The 19,983-nt window shown below is 42.7% G+C and overlaps 1 protein-coding gene across 2 annotated transcripts in view; it reads right to left on the bottom strand.

Annotated features, from left to right (window-relative positions):
- Nucleotides 1-19,983, bottom strand: part of CNTLN (centlein) — a 584,642-nt gene that overhangs the window by 452,906 nt on the left and 111,753 nt on the right. Inside the window, exons 5-8 of one of the 2 annotated variants that reach the window (XM_073636630.1) lie at nucleotides 7,478-7,612; nucleotides 6,706-6,885; nucleotides 3,810-3,830; nucleotides 1,660-1,793 (exon numbers count right to left, since the gene is read on the bottom strand). In XM_073636630.1, the coding sequence (XP_073492731.1) occupies nucleotides 1,660-1,793; nucleotides 3,810-3,830; nucleotides 6,706-6,885; nucleotides 7,478-7,612 (470 nt within the window). The remainder of the gene's footprint in view (nucleotides 1-1,659; nucleotides 1,794-3,809; nucleotides 3,831-6,705; nucleotides 6,886-7,477; nucleotides 7,613-19,983) is intronic. The other variant, XM_073636639.1, reaches the window with a different exon arrangement.

The raw sequence follows: 19,983 nt of genomic DNA on the forward strand, positions 1-19,983 counted from the left end.
GCAGTCTGGGGGTGTACTAGGGTGCTATTCAAAATTATTGGCACTGCACTGCATTTCAATGCTCTAATGCATGCATTGCGGTAACCCACACATTTTACCAAAAAGTGGTAGTGGAAATGGGAATCAAAATCTAGCCACACTCTCCCCCTTTGACATGGCCATCTAACTGACAGAATTTCACAACACTGCTGCAAGGGTTTACAATTCTACATTGTTTCCCCCAATGGGTGCTTCTAATGACAGTTGATTAGGATTAATTATTTACGCTCTAATCTGGGCCAATAAATCCACATTCTGCTTTCAATGGTTTTCTACTGGATTACCAATTTGTCTTTTCACCACCTGAATTTATGTGGGAGTATAAAATTATTATTTATATATATACCGTATTTATCGGCGTATAACACGCGCCGGCGTATAACACGCACCCCAAGTTTAGGAGAGAATTTTAAGGAAAAAAACTTTTAGGAGGGAAGTTTAAGGAAAAGAAACTTACATTAAAATGCCCATCAATGCAGCCTTATCAGTGTCCATCTGCAGCCTTTTCAGTGTCATTGCAGCCTTTTCAGTGTCAGTGCAGCCTTGTCAGTGCAGCTTTGCCCCAGTGCAGCCTTGTCAGTGCAGCTTTGCCCCAGTGCAGCCTTGTCAATGCAGCCTTGTCCCCAGTGCAGCCTTGTCAGTGCAGCCTTGTCAATGCAGCCTTGTCCCCAGTGCAGCCTTATTAATGCAGCCTTGTCCCCAGTGCAGCCTTATCAATGCAGCCTTGTCCCCAGTGCAGCCTTGTCCCTGCAGCCTTGTCCCCAGTGCAGCCTTGTCCCTGCAGCCTTGTCCCCAGTGCAGCCTAGTGTCCATGCCTCCTGCCGCTGCCGCCATACACATAGAAGTAGTTTTAAATATGGCGCCGCGGAGTTCGGAGAGACTCGGCGCCGGCGGAAGTGAACGAACGCCGCCGAGATACACATAGCCGAGGGTTCTCGGCTCTTTCCGGCGCCGCTCACAGTCCCGCCCAGTCCCGCCCTATGATGGACATAACACAGGTCCAATGGCGGGACTGGGCGTGACAGTGAGCGGCGCCGGAAAGAGCCGAATACACCCGACTATGTGTATCTCGGCTCTGTGATTTCGGCGGCGCTCGTTCAGCACCGCCGAGTCCTTCCGAAGTCCGCGGCGCCATATTTGAAACTACTCGCTATGTAAATGTCGGCGGCGATCGCCGACATTCACATAGCGATAGCGGGGATCGGCGTATAACACGCACCCACGACTTTCCCCTGATTTTAAGGGGAAAAAAGTGCGTGTTATACGCCGATAAATACGGTATTTATATATATATATATATATATATATATATATATATATATACATACACACACACACATACACACACACACGTACGTTATATACACAGACACACAGTATATCTTTGTATGATATGATAAGGAAGGTTCTTTTTTTTTAGGTTTAGGTTTTTTTTTTCTAAAATCTGCTATTTCCTGGTAAATGAACTATATCTCCCAAATAATGCATAAATAATTCCCTTTGTTTTATATATATATATATATATATAAAAATTGATCTCAGTGGCAACCATTCCAGCTATCCCGCACAGTTGCGGTTATTTTGCTATACTTTTTAACCATTTTCTTTCCATCCACTCACCTCAGCCTGGTCAGATCAACTTCTTTGTATGCCAGCTCAGTCTGTTTAACAGCAACCTGTGATGACAGGTTGTTTATTTTATTGTGCATAGCCTCCATCTGGTTACCAGCTTCTTTTAAATTCAATTCTAGAGCCTGTAATAGAGATGTAGTAAAGAAAACATCATTACAAGTGACGTATTGCTCAAATTAGTATCTCGTCTTTCTTATGTCACTAACATGCTTGTATGTCATTGTTGATTGCATTTCACACATGTTGAACTGTCAAAGTGTATAATGACACATTTGGGAACTCCAATAGGGACTCCAGATTTATTTAAATAAAGCCAGGTGACAAGTATACAGGCAGCCTGCAAAAGCTCTGACAGAAAACATTTTCTCACACAGTAACAATACACAAATGGAAGCTGACTGATAGCGTACAAATCAACAATCACAAACCAAATGCAAAAACACATACATGAAAAAGTCACGAGACAACCACCCTGAGCTACAAAGCCATGTGACACAATATGGTAATATTAAAAATATGAATAATTGAAACACGGCAAAAAATAAAAAAAAAAAAATGTATATACAGTCTAAACCAAAATTTTATAACCAGCTAAAATCTCAACAAATTTGTTATGAACAAAAAAAAAAAAAACACATTACAGAACCCCCCACCCACCCCCTCTTTATATTATGCTTCAAAAGTTTTTTTGGGGTTTTTTTTGTTTTTTTTCTTGCTTTTATTAAATTTCAATAACTTTTTTTTTTTTTTTTTTTTTTTTATGCTTATTGCTTTTACAAGGGGGCTGATAAGCCCCATAGCGACCGATTATTTCCCCAGTGTAGAATTGACCAGACGTCTGTGACTTCTACTACATAGTTGGCCAGGAGTAAAAAGGTACACAAACTAAAACATGCCAGCACTGTAATCGTTACGATGGTGGCAGTGAAAGGGTTAAAAAAGAAAATGGAATATTGTCTTATGAGAAATACAATTATGTATTGCATATCACTGAAAGCAGAAAGCCCACCCAGACTTCCTGTTCAACTCCGATTCAACAGGGGGTCTGCTCACAGATCCCCTGCTGAACTGAGTGGAGGGAATCTGTGAAAGAATTCTAAGGTTTTGGGATGGATTTGAAGATTAGATACATACAGGCAACATGTTAAACCAACAAGTAATTCTGCTAATGCTATCCAGAGTAAACTACAACTGTGCTAGAATTAAAGTTCACTCAGTTTACCTTAATCTGCATTTTTTGTAATCCACTGCAACAAGAAAATTGACAAGACCTCACAAGATCACTGGGAGTGTATATGTGCTATGCAACTTCCTGTTTCCATCTTCACCAAGGCAAGTGTAAATCTAATTGTTGGTCAAGAAACTTCCCAACTCCCATCTTCAGATTCCTGCCTCCCAACAACATTTTGTACTGCAGTACTGTGAGTCCAGGCTGGCATTGATGACAATTGCCAAAGCTTAATTGAACAAGCTGAAGTTAGCAGTTGATTGGCTACCATGCGAAGCTGCATTCGATTCTGAATGCTTTAGTTTTAGAAAACCCTATCAGGTCACTATTAGCAATAAGATGTTACTTTTTGTCAATTTGGAACATTGAAACGAAAAAGTAGGGTTGCTAAATGGCTGCTATGATTTATAGTAAGCGCTGCGTAAATTGACAGCGCTATATAAGTACCTGAAATAATAATGATAATAATAATAATAATAGTGGTTGACAAACAGCATGGCAAAAATGCATCAGAATCTGCATGGTCACCTTCATCAGAGTACTAGTTTAGGCCACAAAATGAGCCTCTCATCTTACATACAGGTTTTTTTTTCATTTGTTTGTTTTTAAATACAGTAGTAATGCTCCGCAGGTCACTTTAGCAGGGTCTTGTGTACACCTCTACATATTGACATGAATATGAAACATTAAAATTTAATTAGATCAATTACTATTGTTATGTTTTCCATCTTTTTCTATATATGGGGTTTCTAGGCAATACTTTAATTATAAATATAGTAGTATAAATCTTAATTTTTCACCATAAATATGATAAACAAAACATGCATTAAAAAAACAAAAAAAAAAAACAACAAACTCATTTTACACACACACACACATATACACACAGTGGATATAAAACGTCTCATACCCCTGTTACAATGTCAGGTTTCTGTGATGTAAAAAAAAAAGAGACAAATAAATAATTTCAGAACTTTTTTCGACCTTTGATGTGACATATAAACTGTACAACTCAAGTGAAAAACAAACTAAAATAATGCGGTTGTGTGTACACCCTCTTATAACCGGGGATGTAGCTTTGTTCGGAATTAAGCAATCACTTTCAAACCCATGTTAAATAGAAGTCAGTACACACCTGCCATCATTTAAAGTGCCTCTAACCCCTAAAAAACTTAAGCTGTTATAGTAGGTCTTTCCTGACATTTCCTTAGTTGCATCCTACAGCAAAAGCCATGGTCCGCAGAGAGCTTCCAAAGCATCAGAGGGATCTCATTGTTAAAAGGTATCAATCAGGAGAAGGGTACAAGAGAATTTCCAAGGCATTAGATATACCATGGAACACAGTGAAGACAGTCATCATCAAGTGGAGAAAATATGGCACAATAGTGACATTACCAAGAACTTGACGTGTCAAGAAGAAAACTGGTCAGGGAGGCTGGCAAGAGGCCTATAGCAACATTAAAGGAGCTGCAGGAACTACTGGTTGTGTGGTACATGTGACAACAATCTGCCATATTCTTCATGTCTGGGCTATGGTGTAGCGTGGCAAGACGGAAGCCTTTTCTTATGAAGGAAAACATCCAAGCCCGGCTAAATTTTGCAAAAACACATCTGAAGTCTCCCAAAAGCATGTGTTATGGTCTGACGAAAACCAAGGTTGAACTTTTTGGCCTTAATTCCAAAAGATATGATTGGCGCAAAAACACTGCACATCTCCAAAAGAACACGATACCCACAGTGAAGCATGGTGGCTGCGGTATCATGCTTTTGCGGCTTTTTTTCTTCAGCTGGAACAGGGGCCTTAGTAGAGGGATATTAGAGGGAATTATGAACAGTTCCAAATACCAGTCAATATTGGCACAAAACCTTCAGGCTTCTGCTAGAAAGCTGAAGATGAAGAGGAACTTCATCTTTCAGCATGACAACAACCCAAAGCATACATCCAAATCAATAAAGGAATGGCTTCACCAGAAGAAGATTAAAGTTTTGGAATGGCCCAGCCAGAGCCCAGACCTAAATCTGATTGATCTGAAGAGGGCTGTGCACAGAAGATGCCCTCGCAATCTGACAGATTTGGAGTGTTTTTGCAAAGAGTGGGCAAATATTGCCAAGTCAAGATGTGTCATGCTGACAGACTCATAGCTGAAAACGTAATGCTGTAAATAAAATCAAAAGGTGCTTCAACAAAGTAATAGTTTAAGGGTGTGCACACTTATACAACCATATTATTTTATTTTTTTTTTTTATTTCCCTCCACCTAAAATATTTCAGTTTGTTGTTCAATTGAGTTGTACAGTTTTTAGGTCACATTAACCACTTTAGCTCCGGAAGGTTTTACCCACTTCCTGACCAGGCCATTTTTTGAGATACAGCACTGCGTTGCTTTATCTCTGACTGACAATTGCACGGTCGTGCGATGCTGTACCCAAATAAAATGAATGTCCTTTTTTCCCCCCCACAAATAGAGCTTTCTTTTGGTGGCATTTGATCACCTCTGTGGTTTTTATTTTTTGTGCCATCAACAAAAAAAGACCGACAATTTTGAATAAAAGACAATATTTTTTACTCTTTGTCTTAAAACATTCCCAATAAAAAAATTTAAAAAATCTAATTTCTTCATCAATTTAGGCCAATATTTATTCTGCTACATATTATTGCTTAAAACAATCCCATAAAGCGTATATTGATTGGGTTGCGCAAAAGCAATAGCGTCTACAAACTATTGGATATATTAAGGGACTTTTTTGTTATTGTTTTTACTAGTAATGGCGGCGATCTGCGATTTTTAGCGAGACTGTGACATTGCGGCGGTTAAATTAAACACTAAGTGACACTTTCTGGGGACCAGTGACACCAATAAAGTGATCAGTGCAGTGAGGAACTTGACTGGCCTGCACAGAGACCTGACATCAACCCGATAGAACACCTTTGGGATGAATTAGAGCAGAGACTGCGAGCCAGGCCTTCTCGTGCCTGACCTTACAAATGGGATTCTGGAAGAATGGTCAAACATTCCCATAGACACACTCCTAAACATTGTGGACAGCCTTCCCAGAAGAGTTGAAGCTGTTATAGCTGAAAAGGGTGAACCAACTCCATATTGAACCCTATGGGCTAAGACTGGGATGTCATTAAAGTTCATGTGTGTGTGTAAGGTAGGCATCCCAAAACTTCTGGTAATATAGCATGTGTATGTGTAATATATATATATATATATATATATATATATATATATATATAAATAAACACACATACATACATAGTATATATAAAAACGTTTCTAATTAAAAAAAAAATCACTTTGGACTTCCCTTTAGTAAGTAGTGGTTTTTATCTGCAAGTCTGTGGTAAAGCAAACGCAGTGCTGTTGCAAAGTAGGACAATGTATGCAAACATATTCTAGAGGTGTGCCACAAGCCACAAACTACATTATATGGAATGGACTATTTTTTCTGCTATAACTTGAACAGAACATTCAAGACATAGCAGCAAAGGCAGTGAAAATACTTTGCAATTCCATTCCGTTCCAAACATATGTATTCTTTAAGTTTTCTGTGAGAATGAAGTCTGTTATACTGTTTAATGATTAGACTTAAGGATGGCTATTTGATGTCAGTTTCCTGCTTTGCAGCATCAATTTTTAAAGAGTTGTGGGTTTTAAGTGTAGGAATTTAAATGAATGTCGGTCCCAATTGGCATGTTTGAATACATAAGTTGTTATCACAGCAAATAACGCAAAGCATAAGTGCACGCCACATTGTAGCTTAAAAAATCATGTGAGGGAATCCAGCTGCTCTGCAGCATACCTTAATTTTGGCATCAATGCCAGACTTTTCTCCTCTGCACTGTGCCTCTTGCTTCTTTGCTTTCTCCAGGTCACTAAGCAGGTCAGCACATTTCTTGCTTAAATCTTCATTCTCCTGCTCCAAATTTTTTAAAATGGCTGCCCTCTGCTCCTCGTTTTTCTCCAAACTCTGCTTAGTGTTCTGTTTGACAAAAATCAGAATTGCACATTACAGCCCCAGAAATAATTACACATTCAGTCGACAATCAATCAACAATATCTAATTAGGTGACCTCAGTCGTCAAGCTGCAAGTAACAGCCGTGATTTTACCATTTCTTAAGCTATGCAGGTGGAAGGGACTTTTTTTTCCGAACGGAATGGCAGTTCTGATGAATGCGTACATGCGAGGAATCCTTTAATTGATCAAGTTGCCTTTGATGATGTCCCCAGCTATTTTTGAGACCCGTACAGACACATCATTCCAGACCTTGGGTTTATCAATTAATAATACTAGTCCCATCAGTATGTAATTAAAAAGAAGTCACATATTCACACTACTTTCACTTGCTCTATATCCATCATTAAGTATTTATTTGGAAGTTATAAGCCTCAGATTCTCAACTTTAAAGAAGTGCTCAGAGTTGGCTGTATGAGAAAGAACTGCAAAGCTAAGAGAAGCCTGAGGCAATTCTTTTGCAGTGTATGTCCCTTTCTGTGGCACACTGAGTGACACAGCTTGAAGCTCAGCACTTCACAGTAAGACAACTGGAAAAATATGTACAAGACATGCTACCTTAAGCTCATGACTTTTATCTTTTAATTTTAGTTGGAGGTCATCCAACTCCTTTTTCAGTAAGGTATTTTCTTCGTCTACAGTGATCTTTCTCTGTACGAGGTTGTTTATCTCCTGCTGCTGTCCCAATACTCTCTAGAAACAGAGAAAAAAAAAAGAATAAGGCTATGTCAACGCAGTACTTTATATAACAGATGTCATGTATTTTGTAAACCCCCAATGTGTGATTTAAATTAAAGACAAAGCAAATATTTGCAAGGAATTTTTTTTTTTTTTTTAAATCAGAAAAGGTTTTAATAAACCAAGAAAAGCATTAACAATCCGGTCGCAATACAAAAGACATACAGCTGTTCAAAGCATGTCAACACTGAATCATAAAAAAAATTGCCAACAGTCTATTCAGGTAATAAATTCCAAGACCAAAGAAAGCATAAGGCCTAAAGACATACAGTATAATACATTTAAATTCTCGAAATGGTTCAATACACCAGTTCATGCAGTAACATTGCTGGAGAGGTATTGCAGAAGCCTCTTTTTTATCAATTCCGCAGAACTTAAACCCAGAGTATCAAGCCCCCAGGGGCCCAAAGCTTTTCCAGATTTACCAGGTCAACCCCTATGTTGATATACATACCTTTCGAAAATTAGAGCATTAACCACATGAGTCATCCATTGTTTAACTGAGGGAGGGGATCAGGGGATTTCCAGTACAATAGCAAAATAAACATTTTATACAAGCATTAGCACAGCTGATATTAAAAACATGCTTCAAAGATATTCAGCCTAAATGTAACATAAAAGCCTTTGTCTATTTAACCTAAATACCTGTGACCCTCAACTGTTTGGGGGAGTTTGTGCCTGTTAAGAGCCCCAAACTGAAGATCTCACAATGCGGTACCCAAATAAACCCCCTTTAGTATTCTCCCAGTGTAGGCTGACGGTGGTTACTGAAATAAGAATGGTTATGACTACCTCAATATGTCTAGTGCTCCCATTTTGAAGTTTCATTTGCATAATTAAATAATAAAAAAATACATCAGTACGACTGTGCAAAACCAGCAATAGCACAATGCAAATTTTACGCATACTAAGATGGCAACACAGGTTTAATTTATAACGCACAAATCCAATGTTACCCGCAGCAAACTTGAGGGACCTTAGCAACTAAATTCTTTGATAAAAAGCACAGTGAGGGGAATATATCAAAACTGGAGCAGCCAGAATCTGGAGGCAACCAATTAGCTTCCATCTTTAATTTTTAAAGCTTAAAGCGGAACTACACCAGCCATGTGATAGTTTGACGGTTTGGTAGAGAGCACGACCAACGTGAGAGTTACAATCTCAGGACATGCCAAGAATGTAACGGTTTTTGGAAACTCTTAAAGTGGAAACCGCCTACCCCTGCAAAGATTAAAAGCCAGCTACATACACTGCAGCTGCTGACTTTTAATAGAAAAGGACACTTACCTGTCCTGGAGTCCAGCGATGTTGGCACCGCAGCTGATGTTTCCATCAGCTGTCAGGTGCTGCCGCCGCCATTGCCGGTAAGGGAACCTGGTGGTGAAGCATTACGGCTTCACGCCGGGTACCTACTACGCAAGCGTGAGGCATCGCTGCACTCTCCTACTGGCTCAGCGGCAGAGTAAGGAGGAGGGAGCCGAGCTGCTAACCCGGTCTCCCCTAAGTGGGGAGAGGATGCCTGTCAAAGACAGGTATCCGCTCCCCCCTCGAAAGGTGCCAAATGTGGCACCGGATGGGGGGGTAGGAGACAAATGAGCAGAAGTTCCACTTTTGGGAGGAGCTCCGCTTTAAGTCCTCCTTTAGGCTGACCAGGTTATAGATATGTAAAATATTAAACATAATAGCCTATACCAGTGATGGCGAACCTTGGCACCCCAGATGTTTTGGAACTACATTTTCCATGATGCTCATGCACTTGGCAATGTAGTTGAGCATCATGGGAAATGTAGTTCCAAAACATCTGGGGTGCCAAGGTTCGCCATCACTGGCCTATACTGTTTAAACAGTATACTGTTTTTACTGTCTCACCATGCTCTGCACATGCTAAGTTACTCCAGGTTTGCAGAGGCCGATCTGCTGACAGCTTTAAAGCAGAATTAAGCCCTCCTATTGTTTACAGCCAAGGAAGCTGCTTCTGTTTGATCTGCAACTGCCATGGTGATGCACATGGGATCAGTTAGGATACCAGCTATTTGATGGTTTGACTGATTGGTTGAAGACACAAGCAAATGTGACAGCTAGCAATCCCGGCGTTCCAGAAGGTCTGCCTAGCCATCAAAATTTGTACAAGGCTCATCAACGTATTGCACAAATGTGAAAACTAGCACCATTTAAACAATGGCCAACTGGTGTACTTGTGTGTGAATAGGCCCTTAGTATTATTTTCAATATATGTACCAATTGAGTTTATTCTCCCTCGATACCCAAACAAAAAAGGCACACACAAGTAAAGGTTACCACTCATATGCAACAATAAGGACAGGTCAAAGCTGAAGGCATCTATTTTTTTTCCCTCAATATCAAGAGGTGCCATTTTCACAATACAAAACAAGTCATTGCTGTTTTTAATAATGTAATCTGGATTTTTTTTTTCCCGAAAACATTCTGAATCCTACAAAAATGCTTACAGTGATTCATGCTGCTTCTAACAGCAATTAAAAGCAGGTATAATTAGTCTATGCACACTACATCCAGTAAAGCAAATTATTTATTGATGGCCACGCATAAATAGATCCATTTCAGAGACCTCCCTTATGACAAATCCTGTTAAGAATGATCCAGTATATGTATTTATAACTACTCATTAATAATTAACTTGGATAGTCATTGTGTGCTGCAGTTTATTCACCTGAATAAGTAGAGCATAAAATGAATACAGTACACAAATCACTAAAAAAACTATAATTCCATCCAAAAGAAACGTTTTTTGTTTTTTTTTAATGAAATACTGTTTTAAATATACTGTAATAGTAACATGATAAAAATTGTCCACTACTCAAAACGAAATCAGCACCATGGGTTACCTCGAATCTTCATTTCACCCAGTAACATATCATTTTAATTGGTTCTTCAATAAAGTGCTAAATAAATAAAAACCTATTCTAGTTTTGTTATAGTTGTAAAACCCCAGGCTTCTCATCAGTAAATAACTGTATCAGTCTGTGTTATCCACTCATCAACCATCCAACCTTTCACTCCACAATGTATAACAAATAAGGTTCAGCATTATTTCGACAAACACAAGTCCTTATCAAGATCATGGTCATCCTTATGTCAAAAAAAAAAAAAAAAAAAAGATTTCTGACAAGTAGCAATTACACACAATGAGAATACTGCTATTTTAGCTTTAGAAAGCCTTACATTTATTGCCAGACATTTTTTCAATTATTTACTATAAAGGGCCATAAGGGGGGGCGTGGCCTGGACATGGCTGAGTGAAGAAGCTTTGTTTCGGAGCTCCCGGCCCGTTCCCAAAAACCCCGGCTACTCTTACTTTGCCAAAGGCATGATACCAAGCAAACGACACAGGACAAGAGCAACTACACGGGGGACACCCGTTGGTAGGAGCCCAGGAGAAATCCGACACTATTTTCGGCAGGTGCAGGGCAGATCTCCGGGAGCCACAGTAACAGCGCCGCGAGGCCTACCACGCGACGAGACACAGAAAGCCTCCAGACAGAGCGCACACACAGCCCCATCACGCTCCCAGGACGACATTAATAACTCCCCGGCTACTTACAGAGACTCTGAAAGGGACATGATGGCATCCCCACAATCCCCGGAACCCATCAGGCTGGACCAGGACATTCGGGCCCTGCTGCAGGCCCTCCCCACTCGATCGGACATTGAGGCGCTCATCCTTAAACTGGAGGAGACACACCGACGGGACATGCAGGAAGTGCGGGGAGAGGTGGCTACACTGGCGGACCGCATGGACACAGGCGAAGCCTCGGTGTCCGCTCTGGAGGAAAGAGTGGCGGCACTTGAACAAGCGAGAGACTCGCAGCGGGACTCCGCTGTGGCTCTACAGCTGCACCTGGAGGACATCGAGGACCGGAGTCGCAGGAACAATCTGCGGCTCCGGGGAATCCCGGAGGAAACAACAGCGGAAAACCTAGGGGAGACGGTCAGAGGAATTTTCCGCACCGTGCTTGACGACCCAGGTCTCACCATAGAGCTGGACAGAGTCCATAGAGCTCTAGGCCCCAGATCCGAAGACCCGAACAGACCACGAGATGTGGTGTGCAGACTACACCGCTACACACAAAAAGAAGCCATCCTGCGCCGGGCCTGGGAATTTGGAGAGGTAGAGGTAGGAGGCAAACAGACCAGGATACTGCCCGATCTTTCGCGGGCTACGCTGAGACGTAGAGCCCTCCTCCGTCCTCTCCTGGAACTTGCTAAACAAAAGGGCCTGACATACAGATGGGGATATCCATTATCTGTACTGTTTCGCAACGAATCTGGCTTTTTCTCCTTGCAAAGAATGGAGGACCTCCCGGCGCTCTTCCGGTTCATGGAGACGGAACCGATACAAGTCCCTGACTGGCTCCAATTCCTACCACGTCCACAAGGAAGATCGGGCCCCCTGAGGCTGCACGGACCTCTCCCTCCCCGCCGCCAGAGAGACAGAAGAAGACGCAGAACGGCTTCTGGAGAACAGCGTGAGTAGGCCTGTGGCCGTCCCTCCCCAATCCAGCTTGACTCATCCAGGCCAGATCGCCAGGCACTTTGCCCTTACACACGGGGATCTACGACCTAGTCTCCTCTGTCGCTCAAAGGGAGAGCGGAGGTTGGACAAACTCCGATCCTGGTCCCCTCTTCCTGGGCCTCCCCTCTCCTCCCTCCCTCAGTATGTACAACGCGCCTGATGTTCATCTAGGGGCCATTGATGTCCGCTTCTCTCCTGGACATGACTCACAGTTGAACCTTTCGGATCTAACATTGGAGACATATCTTCTTCTGTCCATTACACCGGACCCTCTCCCATCCACCTACACAAGCTCCCTCGGGAGATTCAAAGACACTACCTTTCCGGCTGGTGGAACCGGGTGGGCCAAGCAGACGCCGATGGTTGAGAGTCATAGATATGACCAGAGACATGACTCCAGCGACGATTACCGTCTCTCTTCGGCACTTTGCACTCAGAGATCGGCAGGACATGGACCACTGATGCAACAGAGACCTTTCATAACAAAAGGACCAGATCCTGCGATGCAGATACAGGTTTCTCACGTGTTGGTGGGCGGGGGGGAGGGAGGGGGGATTTCACATATACTCACCTATTGTGGGTTAATGGCCATGAGAGAACCAGTCTATCTGGTACGTCCCTGTGCGGGACTGTTCACTCACAACCCCAATGTCCTGCACTGCGAGTGATAGGGTTGAGCCTGGACCGGTTATACACATGTCAGTGCAGTTCAGTTCCAGCTCACCCTTCCTGGCTCGGCCACCTTACATGCAGCTGGACGGGGAGGGATACATGTTCTGCTTTTTTGCACTTGTTGAGTTACCTAAAAAAATTTTTTCTTTCATTTTTGTTGTGTTTCATGCTTCTTGGTTAATAATTGTGTTCCTAAGACTCTAAACAGGAGAGCCTTGTTTCATTCTATTTCATTTTATGTTACACCATGACTCTCCTGATAGCTACACTTGAACAGTTAATTTGCCAGTACTGTCACAACTCACTGAGCTCTTGGTGATTACTAATGGCACCTCACACACATACATAAAAACCACTGATGGCCGGGGTTGGAGGGAGAGGCTCGGGGGCTCACTTCCCGGCCCTGTCTTTCCACCGTCCCACATAGGACAACGCTCCAATCCCAGTGTAGTAACTGGGGAGCGTACTAGCCTACGTGGCTAATTTAGTATTTGCACTAGGCTGCACTCTTTAGTGACAGCTCTTTACACTCTCTCCTCTTCTCTTTTCTGAACTTATTCATTCTTCCTCACTGCACCTGCCCTACACCCTACCCACTCACACCCTACCCCCCTCCCCATTAATCCCCTCCCCTCCCCTCCTACACACTTAGACCTGATATAGTACCTTACCTACTACCCACGAACATGGCCCCCATAAACATAGTCTCTCTCAACGTAAAGGGCCTAAATACGCCTGAAAAAAGACGCATGCTAGTGAATGACATGAGACGCCTAAAGGCTGATGTTGTTTTTTTGCAGGAAACCCACTTCAAAGAAGGCTCCTTACCGACACTTCAAAACAGATTTTTCCCAGTAATATATCACTCAAGGTACACAGAAGCTAAATCTAGAGGGGTCTCCATTTTAATTTCATCCAAAATACCATGGTCACTCACGGAAGTAAAGTATGACAAAGAAGGCAGATTTCTTTTCATAAAGGGAAAGATAGGAGACTCAAAAGTGACCTTAGCTAATCTATATGTCCCCAATACACAGCAAGACCGATTTCTCAAACGTCACCTAGACCTACTATCGCAATTCTCAGACGGCCATCTGATACTAGGAGGAGACTTTAATGTCCCTCTTATCCCTTCAGAGGATACTTCCACTGGAACATCCTCCACCTCGCGAGACCTACGCAAGCGCATCGACATGACGCTACATAATTCACAACTGATTGACGCATGGCGCCTATTCCATCCCGGGGAAAAGGACTACACCTTTTTTTCTAAACCACACCAGACGTACTCCAGAATTGATCTCTTCCTGATCCCCCACAGGGATTTACAAGCGGTTAAAGAGACCTCTATAGGTTCTATTACATGGTCGGACCATGCTCCGATTACACTGCAGTACACTCTCCCAGACCTGAGGTCGACACAGAAACCACCGTGGCGACTAAACGAGGGACTTCTGAAGGACCCAGAAGTTTTAGCTGAGGTGACTAAAGAAATAGGACACTACTTTTCAACAAACACCACCTCTAACAGTGACACGGGACTAGTTTGGGAGGCACATAAAACTGTCATTAGGGGGATACTCATAAAACATGGTTCACGACTCAAAAAACAAAGGATTACACAATTGAACACTCTACTTAAAAAACTAGAAACATTAGAGACAAGACATAAACAAGGACCCACCAAACAATTAGAAGTAGAATTAGATACGGTTCGTACACAGATCACCGACCTCTTACGGTATAAAGCCAAAGCAGCAATACAAATATGCAAAAGAAAACACTACGAATCCGGGAACAAATGCGGAAGACTACTAGCCCAATCGTTACGAGAACAGAAACTGACTTCATACATACCGCACATTATGTCCCCCAAAGGCCAGAAAATCTCCATACCCCAGCACATTGTGCAGGAGTTCAGTTCCTTTTATACATCTCTTTACAATCTAAAAGAGACACAAACTCCCCCCGACAAGATAACAGAATACATCTCATCCTCCCTTATGCCGACCCTCCCTGACGACGCTCAATCCCTACTAGAAGAACCAATCACATTAAACGAACTGCAAACCGCTGTAAAAAATACTAAATCGGGTAAAGCACCAGGTCCGGACGGACTCACTATCCCCTATTATAAGATCCTTCTCCCCTCACTTGGACAACACCTGGTCAAACTTTACAACAACCTAGGCACAGGAGAAAAATTTTTTAAATCCACCTTACAAGCACAAATCTCCGTTATACCAAAAGAAGGCAAAGACCCAAGCCAATGCGGCTCCTATCGCCCGATTTCTCTTTTAAACACAGACCTAAAACTCTTTACAAAAATCATTTCCACTAGACTACAGCAACATCTCACCTCTCTAATCCACCTAGACCAAGCAGGCTTTGTCCCAACTAGGGAAGCTAGGGACAACACAATAAAAGTTCTTAACTTACTCCATGTAGCCAACAGTACTAAATCACCATGTATCCTACTTGGAACTGACGCCGAAAAAGCGTTCGATCGGGTCAGCTGGAGATTCATGTTTGCGACACTAAGGCACATAGGACTAGGTGAGAAAATGATGCATTGGATCTCCGCAATCTACTCTGACCCTACAGCCAGAGTAAGGGCGAACGGAGTAATCTCGGAAGCTTTCCCAATTACCAACGGAACCCGTCAGGGCTGCCCCCTCTCACCAATGCTCTTTGCATTATCCCTGGAACCTTTCCTATGCCACATTAGACTGAACCCAGACATCACAGGCGTAGAAGTAAATAAAAAACAATTTAAAGTCTCTGCATACGCAGACGACATGATGTTTTCCCTTACGAACCCAACTATCTCCCTCCCCAACCTCATGAAAGAATTCAGCATATACGGGCAATTAGCCAATTTAAAAATTAACTTTAGTAAGTCCGAAGCGATGGGATTGGGTATTCCACAACCACAACTTATACAACTACAAAATAGTTTCCATCTGAAATGGACCACTACAGCCTTGAAATACTTGGGTACATACATACCTACATCCTTCTCCCAATTGTTTAAATATAACTTCCCACCTCTGCTTAGAAAAGTACAGCAATTGCTAGATAAATGGAATAGCGGTCTCCATTCCTGGTTTGGACGTTGCAGCATCCTTAAGATGTCAATTTTACCCAAATTCTTATATTTGCTGCAGACCATCCCAATACACATACCTGCAAGCTACTTCACCCAAATACGTTCAATATTTACCAAATTCCTCTGGGCAGGGAAAAAATCACGAATACACAGGAAAACTCTTTCGTTACCCAAACGATGCGGAGGACTGGCAATGCCTGAACTCCAGACCTACTATAGAGCAACACACTTGGGAAGGCTCATTGATTGGTGCCGACATACACCCACCAAACTATGGACACAACTCGAACAAGCACAAAGTACTACCCCTATAGATAGGATCCCTTGGTGTTACACTGCACTCCCAACAGACCTCAAACGCCACCCGTTAATAGGTAACACAGCACGAGTCTGCGCTCATCTGATTGACTCGTCCCCCTTGTTCTCTCGCAATTCACCACTAAAACCCATCATAGGAAACCCCTTATTTGAACCAGGAATGAGTGATAGGAGGTTTCGAGAACTCAAGGAGAGGGGATTACACCAAGCCTCACATTTTAGCATTAGCGGCAGGTGGAAGACTATCTCAGAGTTGACCGACCCAGAGGGACAGTTTCGGCTAGACTTTTTTAGAGCTTCTCAGCTCCATCATTTTCTCAGCAGCCTGTCGCCACCTACTGATATCAATCAACCCCTTGCACCAATGGAAGATCTGTGTTCGGGAACAGGGCCCTTACCACACTCACTCTCCCTAACCTACAACATGCTAATCACTCCCACAGAAGATTACGAATTTAGAGGCCTTAGCGAATGGGAAAAAGAACTAAAATGTCAGTTCTCCACCAGCAAAAAACAACACATCCTACAGTTCACCCACAAATCCTCCTTATGTACCAAGATCCAAGAAACGAATTATAAAATCCTTAGCCATTGGTACAGAACCCCGGCATTTCTTAACACAATATACCCAGCGTCATCTGACATCTGTTGGAGATGCCAAGAAGGGAAAGGCACACTCCTCCATATTTTCTGGTCCTGCCCTGGAATCCAGAGCTTCTGGAGAGAAGTCCGCCAAATAATACAAAAATTCACAGACCGCGTTGTGCCAGATGACCCAGCATACTTCCTCTTACACGCTACTGACACGCCCGCACGGGCTTACAAGAAGTCAGTAATACGACACCTGCTAGACGCGGCGAAATCATGCATCCCAACCTTATGGAAATCCACTCAATCACCGACCATTGCCCTGTGGCTTCAAAGAGTTGAGGAAATAAACCAAATGGAGGACCTAATCCTCACGAGCCAAAACAGACAGGAAATGTACACCAAAACCTGGCAACTATGGAATATGTTCAAGTATTCTGAGGAGGGTCAGGCACTTCGTGGCAGATGGGATTAAACTGCACTCTGTAGATAGGAACAAGATTCTATAGACTTAGGCGAATGCAAGGACTCATGCACTACCACTTAAATTCCCGAACCCCCCCACCCCGAACCCTCACCTACCTCATTCCCCAACCCCCCCTCCCTCTCTAACTCTGTCTTCTCCCACTATATCTTACTAAACCTGTTCTTTTCCTCACAAACTATTTCTTTCCTTTTTTCTTCTCTTGAAATAATAAAATAACTGGAGAGCCGCTAACCCAAGGACTAAGATACACTTAAATACTAACAACACATACATGATACTCTGACAGATAGACGACGAGCAGAAATCACGAGACAGTTGGTTTCAGTAGTTGATACTAACAGCTGGAATTGTGATCAGAAACTATGCTACTGTAAAATCTATGAACCATCGACACTGTAAGATCCTCACTGCCTCTAAAAACTACAGAAACAGGAATGTCATGTTTTTCAATTTTATTTCTTTTGTCAATATACGACACATATTGTTCCTATACTGATGTATGTATTGCTGTTGATTACAGTCATGCTTCTACTGTATGTCCCGGTGAACCGGTTTTCTAATATAAATAAAAAATTTTAAAAAAAAAAAAATAAAGGGCCATAAGAAAGTATCTTAAGAAGAGCAATCTGCTCAAGAAAGAGAATGAAAGCTTAGAGAAAATGCACACTACACCCGCCAGATTCAATAAAGTTTTGATTAGATCCAGGAAACATTCATATGTACTTCAGAGAAAAAATATACTACAGTAACAAAAAATGCTATAACTAAAAACTGCACTTCCCCCTCTCACCACAGCTGCTTACTTACCTCCATTTGACAGCCACAAGCCCCTCGGGTGTTTAAATCCTTGGTGATGGAATCAAGTGCCCATTGACCTGAATAAGGCTGTATTTCATGACTGTAGATCTCAGAAGCCAGGTCCTTCCCAGTTGTGGTGCGTTGTGGTATGCTTTCTTAAAAAAAAAAAAAATTGGTGCAGGTCTGGTTTTTCTTACATTGGCTTTTGTCAGCAGCAAATTCTTGATGAACTGGCTGTCTTACACACAGAAATGTGCAAATAAGGCAGATTAATGTGTATGCAGTAACATACCGCATTGATATTTCATAGTGTCAAGAAGTTTGATCTGGTACTGCTGGCCATGTAATGTGTGTACACACACGAGCGGACTTTTCGACCGGACTGGTCCGACAGACCGATTCCGGCGGACAATTCGACAGTGTGTGGGCTTCATGGGACCTGCAGCGGACTTTTTCGGTCGCTAGGGCAGCTATTGGCTACTGGCTATCAACTTCCTTATTTTAGTTCGGTCGTACGTCATCACATACGAATCCGTCGGCCTTTGGTGTGATCGTGTGTAGGCAAGTCCGTTCGTTGGGAAAGTCCGTTGGAAGTCCGCCAAAAGTCCGTCGGACCAGTCCGGTCGAAAAGTCCGCTCGTGTGTACGCGGCATAAGAAGGGGGTTTCCCAAAATGGCTGGCAGATGTGTGTCATCAATCTGTTTGAAGAAACTTCCAAATAAACTCGATTATGTTTGAGTCTTTTAAAGCAATTCAGGGTTTAATAGGCTGGATGATTTTATTGTTAAAGGAATCATTGCGCAATATATGGAATGCTTTCCCAATGCTTCCTAACCCCCCACCTCCACCATGCTAATCAAACACATTCTCCTGCCCTGGCATACCACCGCAATGTTCACCAGCAGATCATGTATTAGTGAAAGAAGACTTCCTGTGCTGATAGCTGGGTGCTAGCATTTGAAGATATCACTGCAGGTAATAGATCGACAGCGTTGTCACTAAATGTCATGTCCAGACTAGATGTGTTTAGTGTTTTTAATCACACATGCATCAGGTATCAGTGCCATTTTCGCTTATCCAAAAACACCACCACACATGCACAGTAAAAACATTTAAATGAATGGGAACCACCACATCAACCATGCCCAGTAGATATCACATCCAGAGCAGTCACTGCAGCGGGTTAGTCTGAGTTTAAATATGGATGTGGCCTTCTAATTTCTAGCTCCATCAGCTCAAACCACTTCCCTACTCCTGTCTTGTAATGTGGCTCACACAGGCACTGTAACCTCCCAGCTCATACCGCTACATCCCCCACCCAATCTCTGCTGCTGGCCAGGAGCATTGCTGTCAGCATCTGGAGATATATCTGACAGCTCCTAAGAGGAGGCACCACTAACCACCATGCCTGCAACCTCCTTTATTATATTATCGCTGTTTTCTAGCTGGTCTAAAACCACTTTTGATGTAAAGGGATGATTTTGGTTGCTATGGACAATCTCCACTTTCCAGGCAGAAAGAATGGTATTTCTAATATAAAACTGCATGCAGGGCACTGGACAAACCACTGGGGACAAAAGGGATGTTAAATAAATTGATACAGTAATGCAGGCATGTCCAAAGTCTGGCCCGCGGGCCAATTGCGCCCGCGTTCCAGTTTCAAACGGCCCCACTGGTATTTTTACTATATGTATCTTTTGTGGCCCCCAACGAATCCCCGAGCGCCGCGGGGGCCACAAAAGATATATACGCCGATTCCTGCTGTCTCTGAGTGGAAAGAGGGGGGAGGGCGCCGCCAGATT

Source organism: Aquarana catesbeiana, linkage group LG01, assembly GCF_042186555.1.
Source record: "Aquarana catesbeiana isolate 2022-GZ linkage group LG01, ASM4218655v1, whole genome shotgun sequence".
NCBI classification, from domain to species: Eukaryota; Metazoa; Chordata; class Amphibia; order Anura; family Ranidae; genus Aquarana; species Aquarana catesbeiana.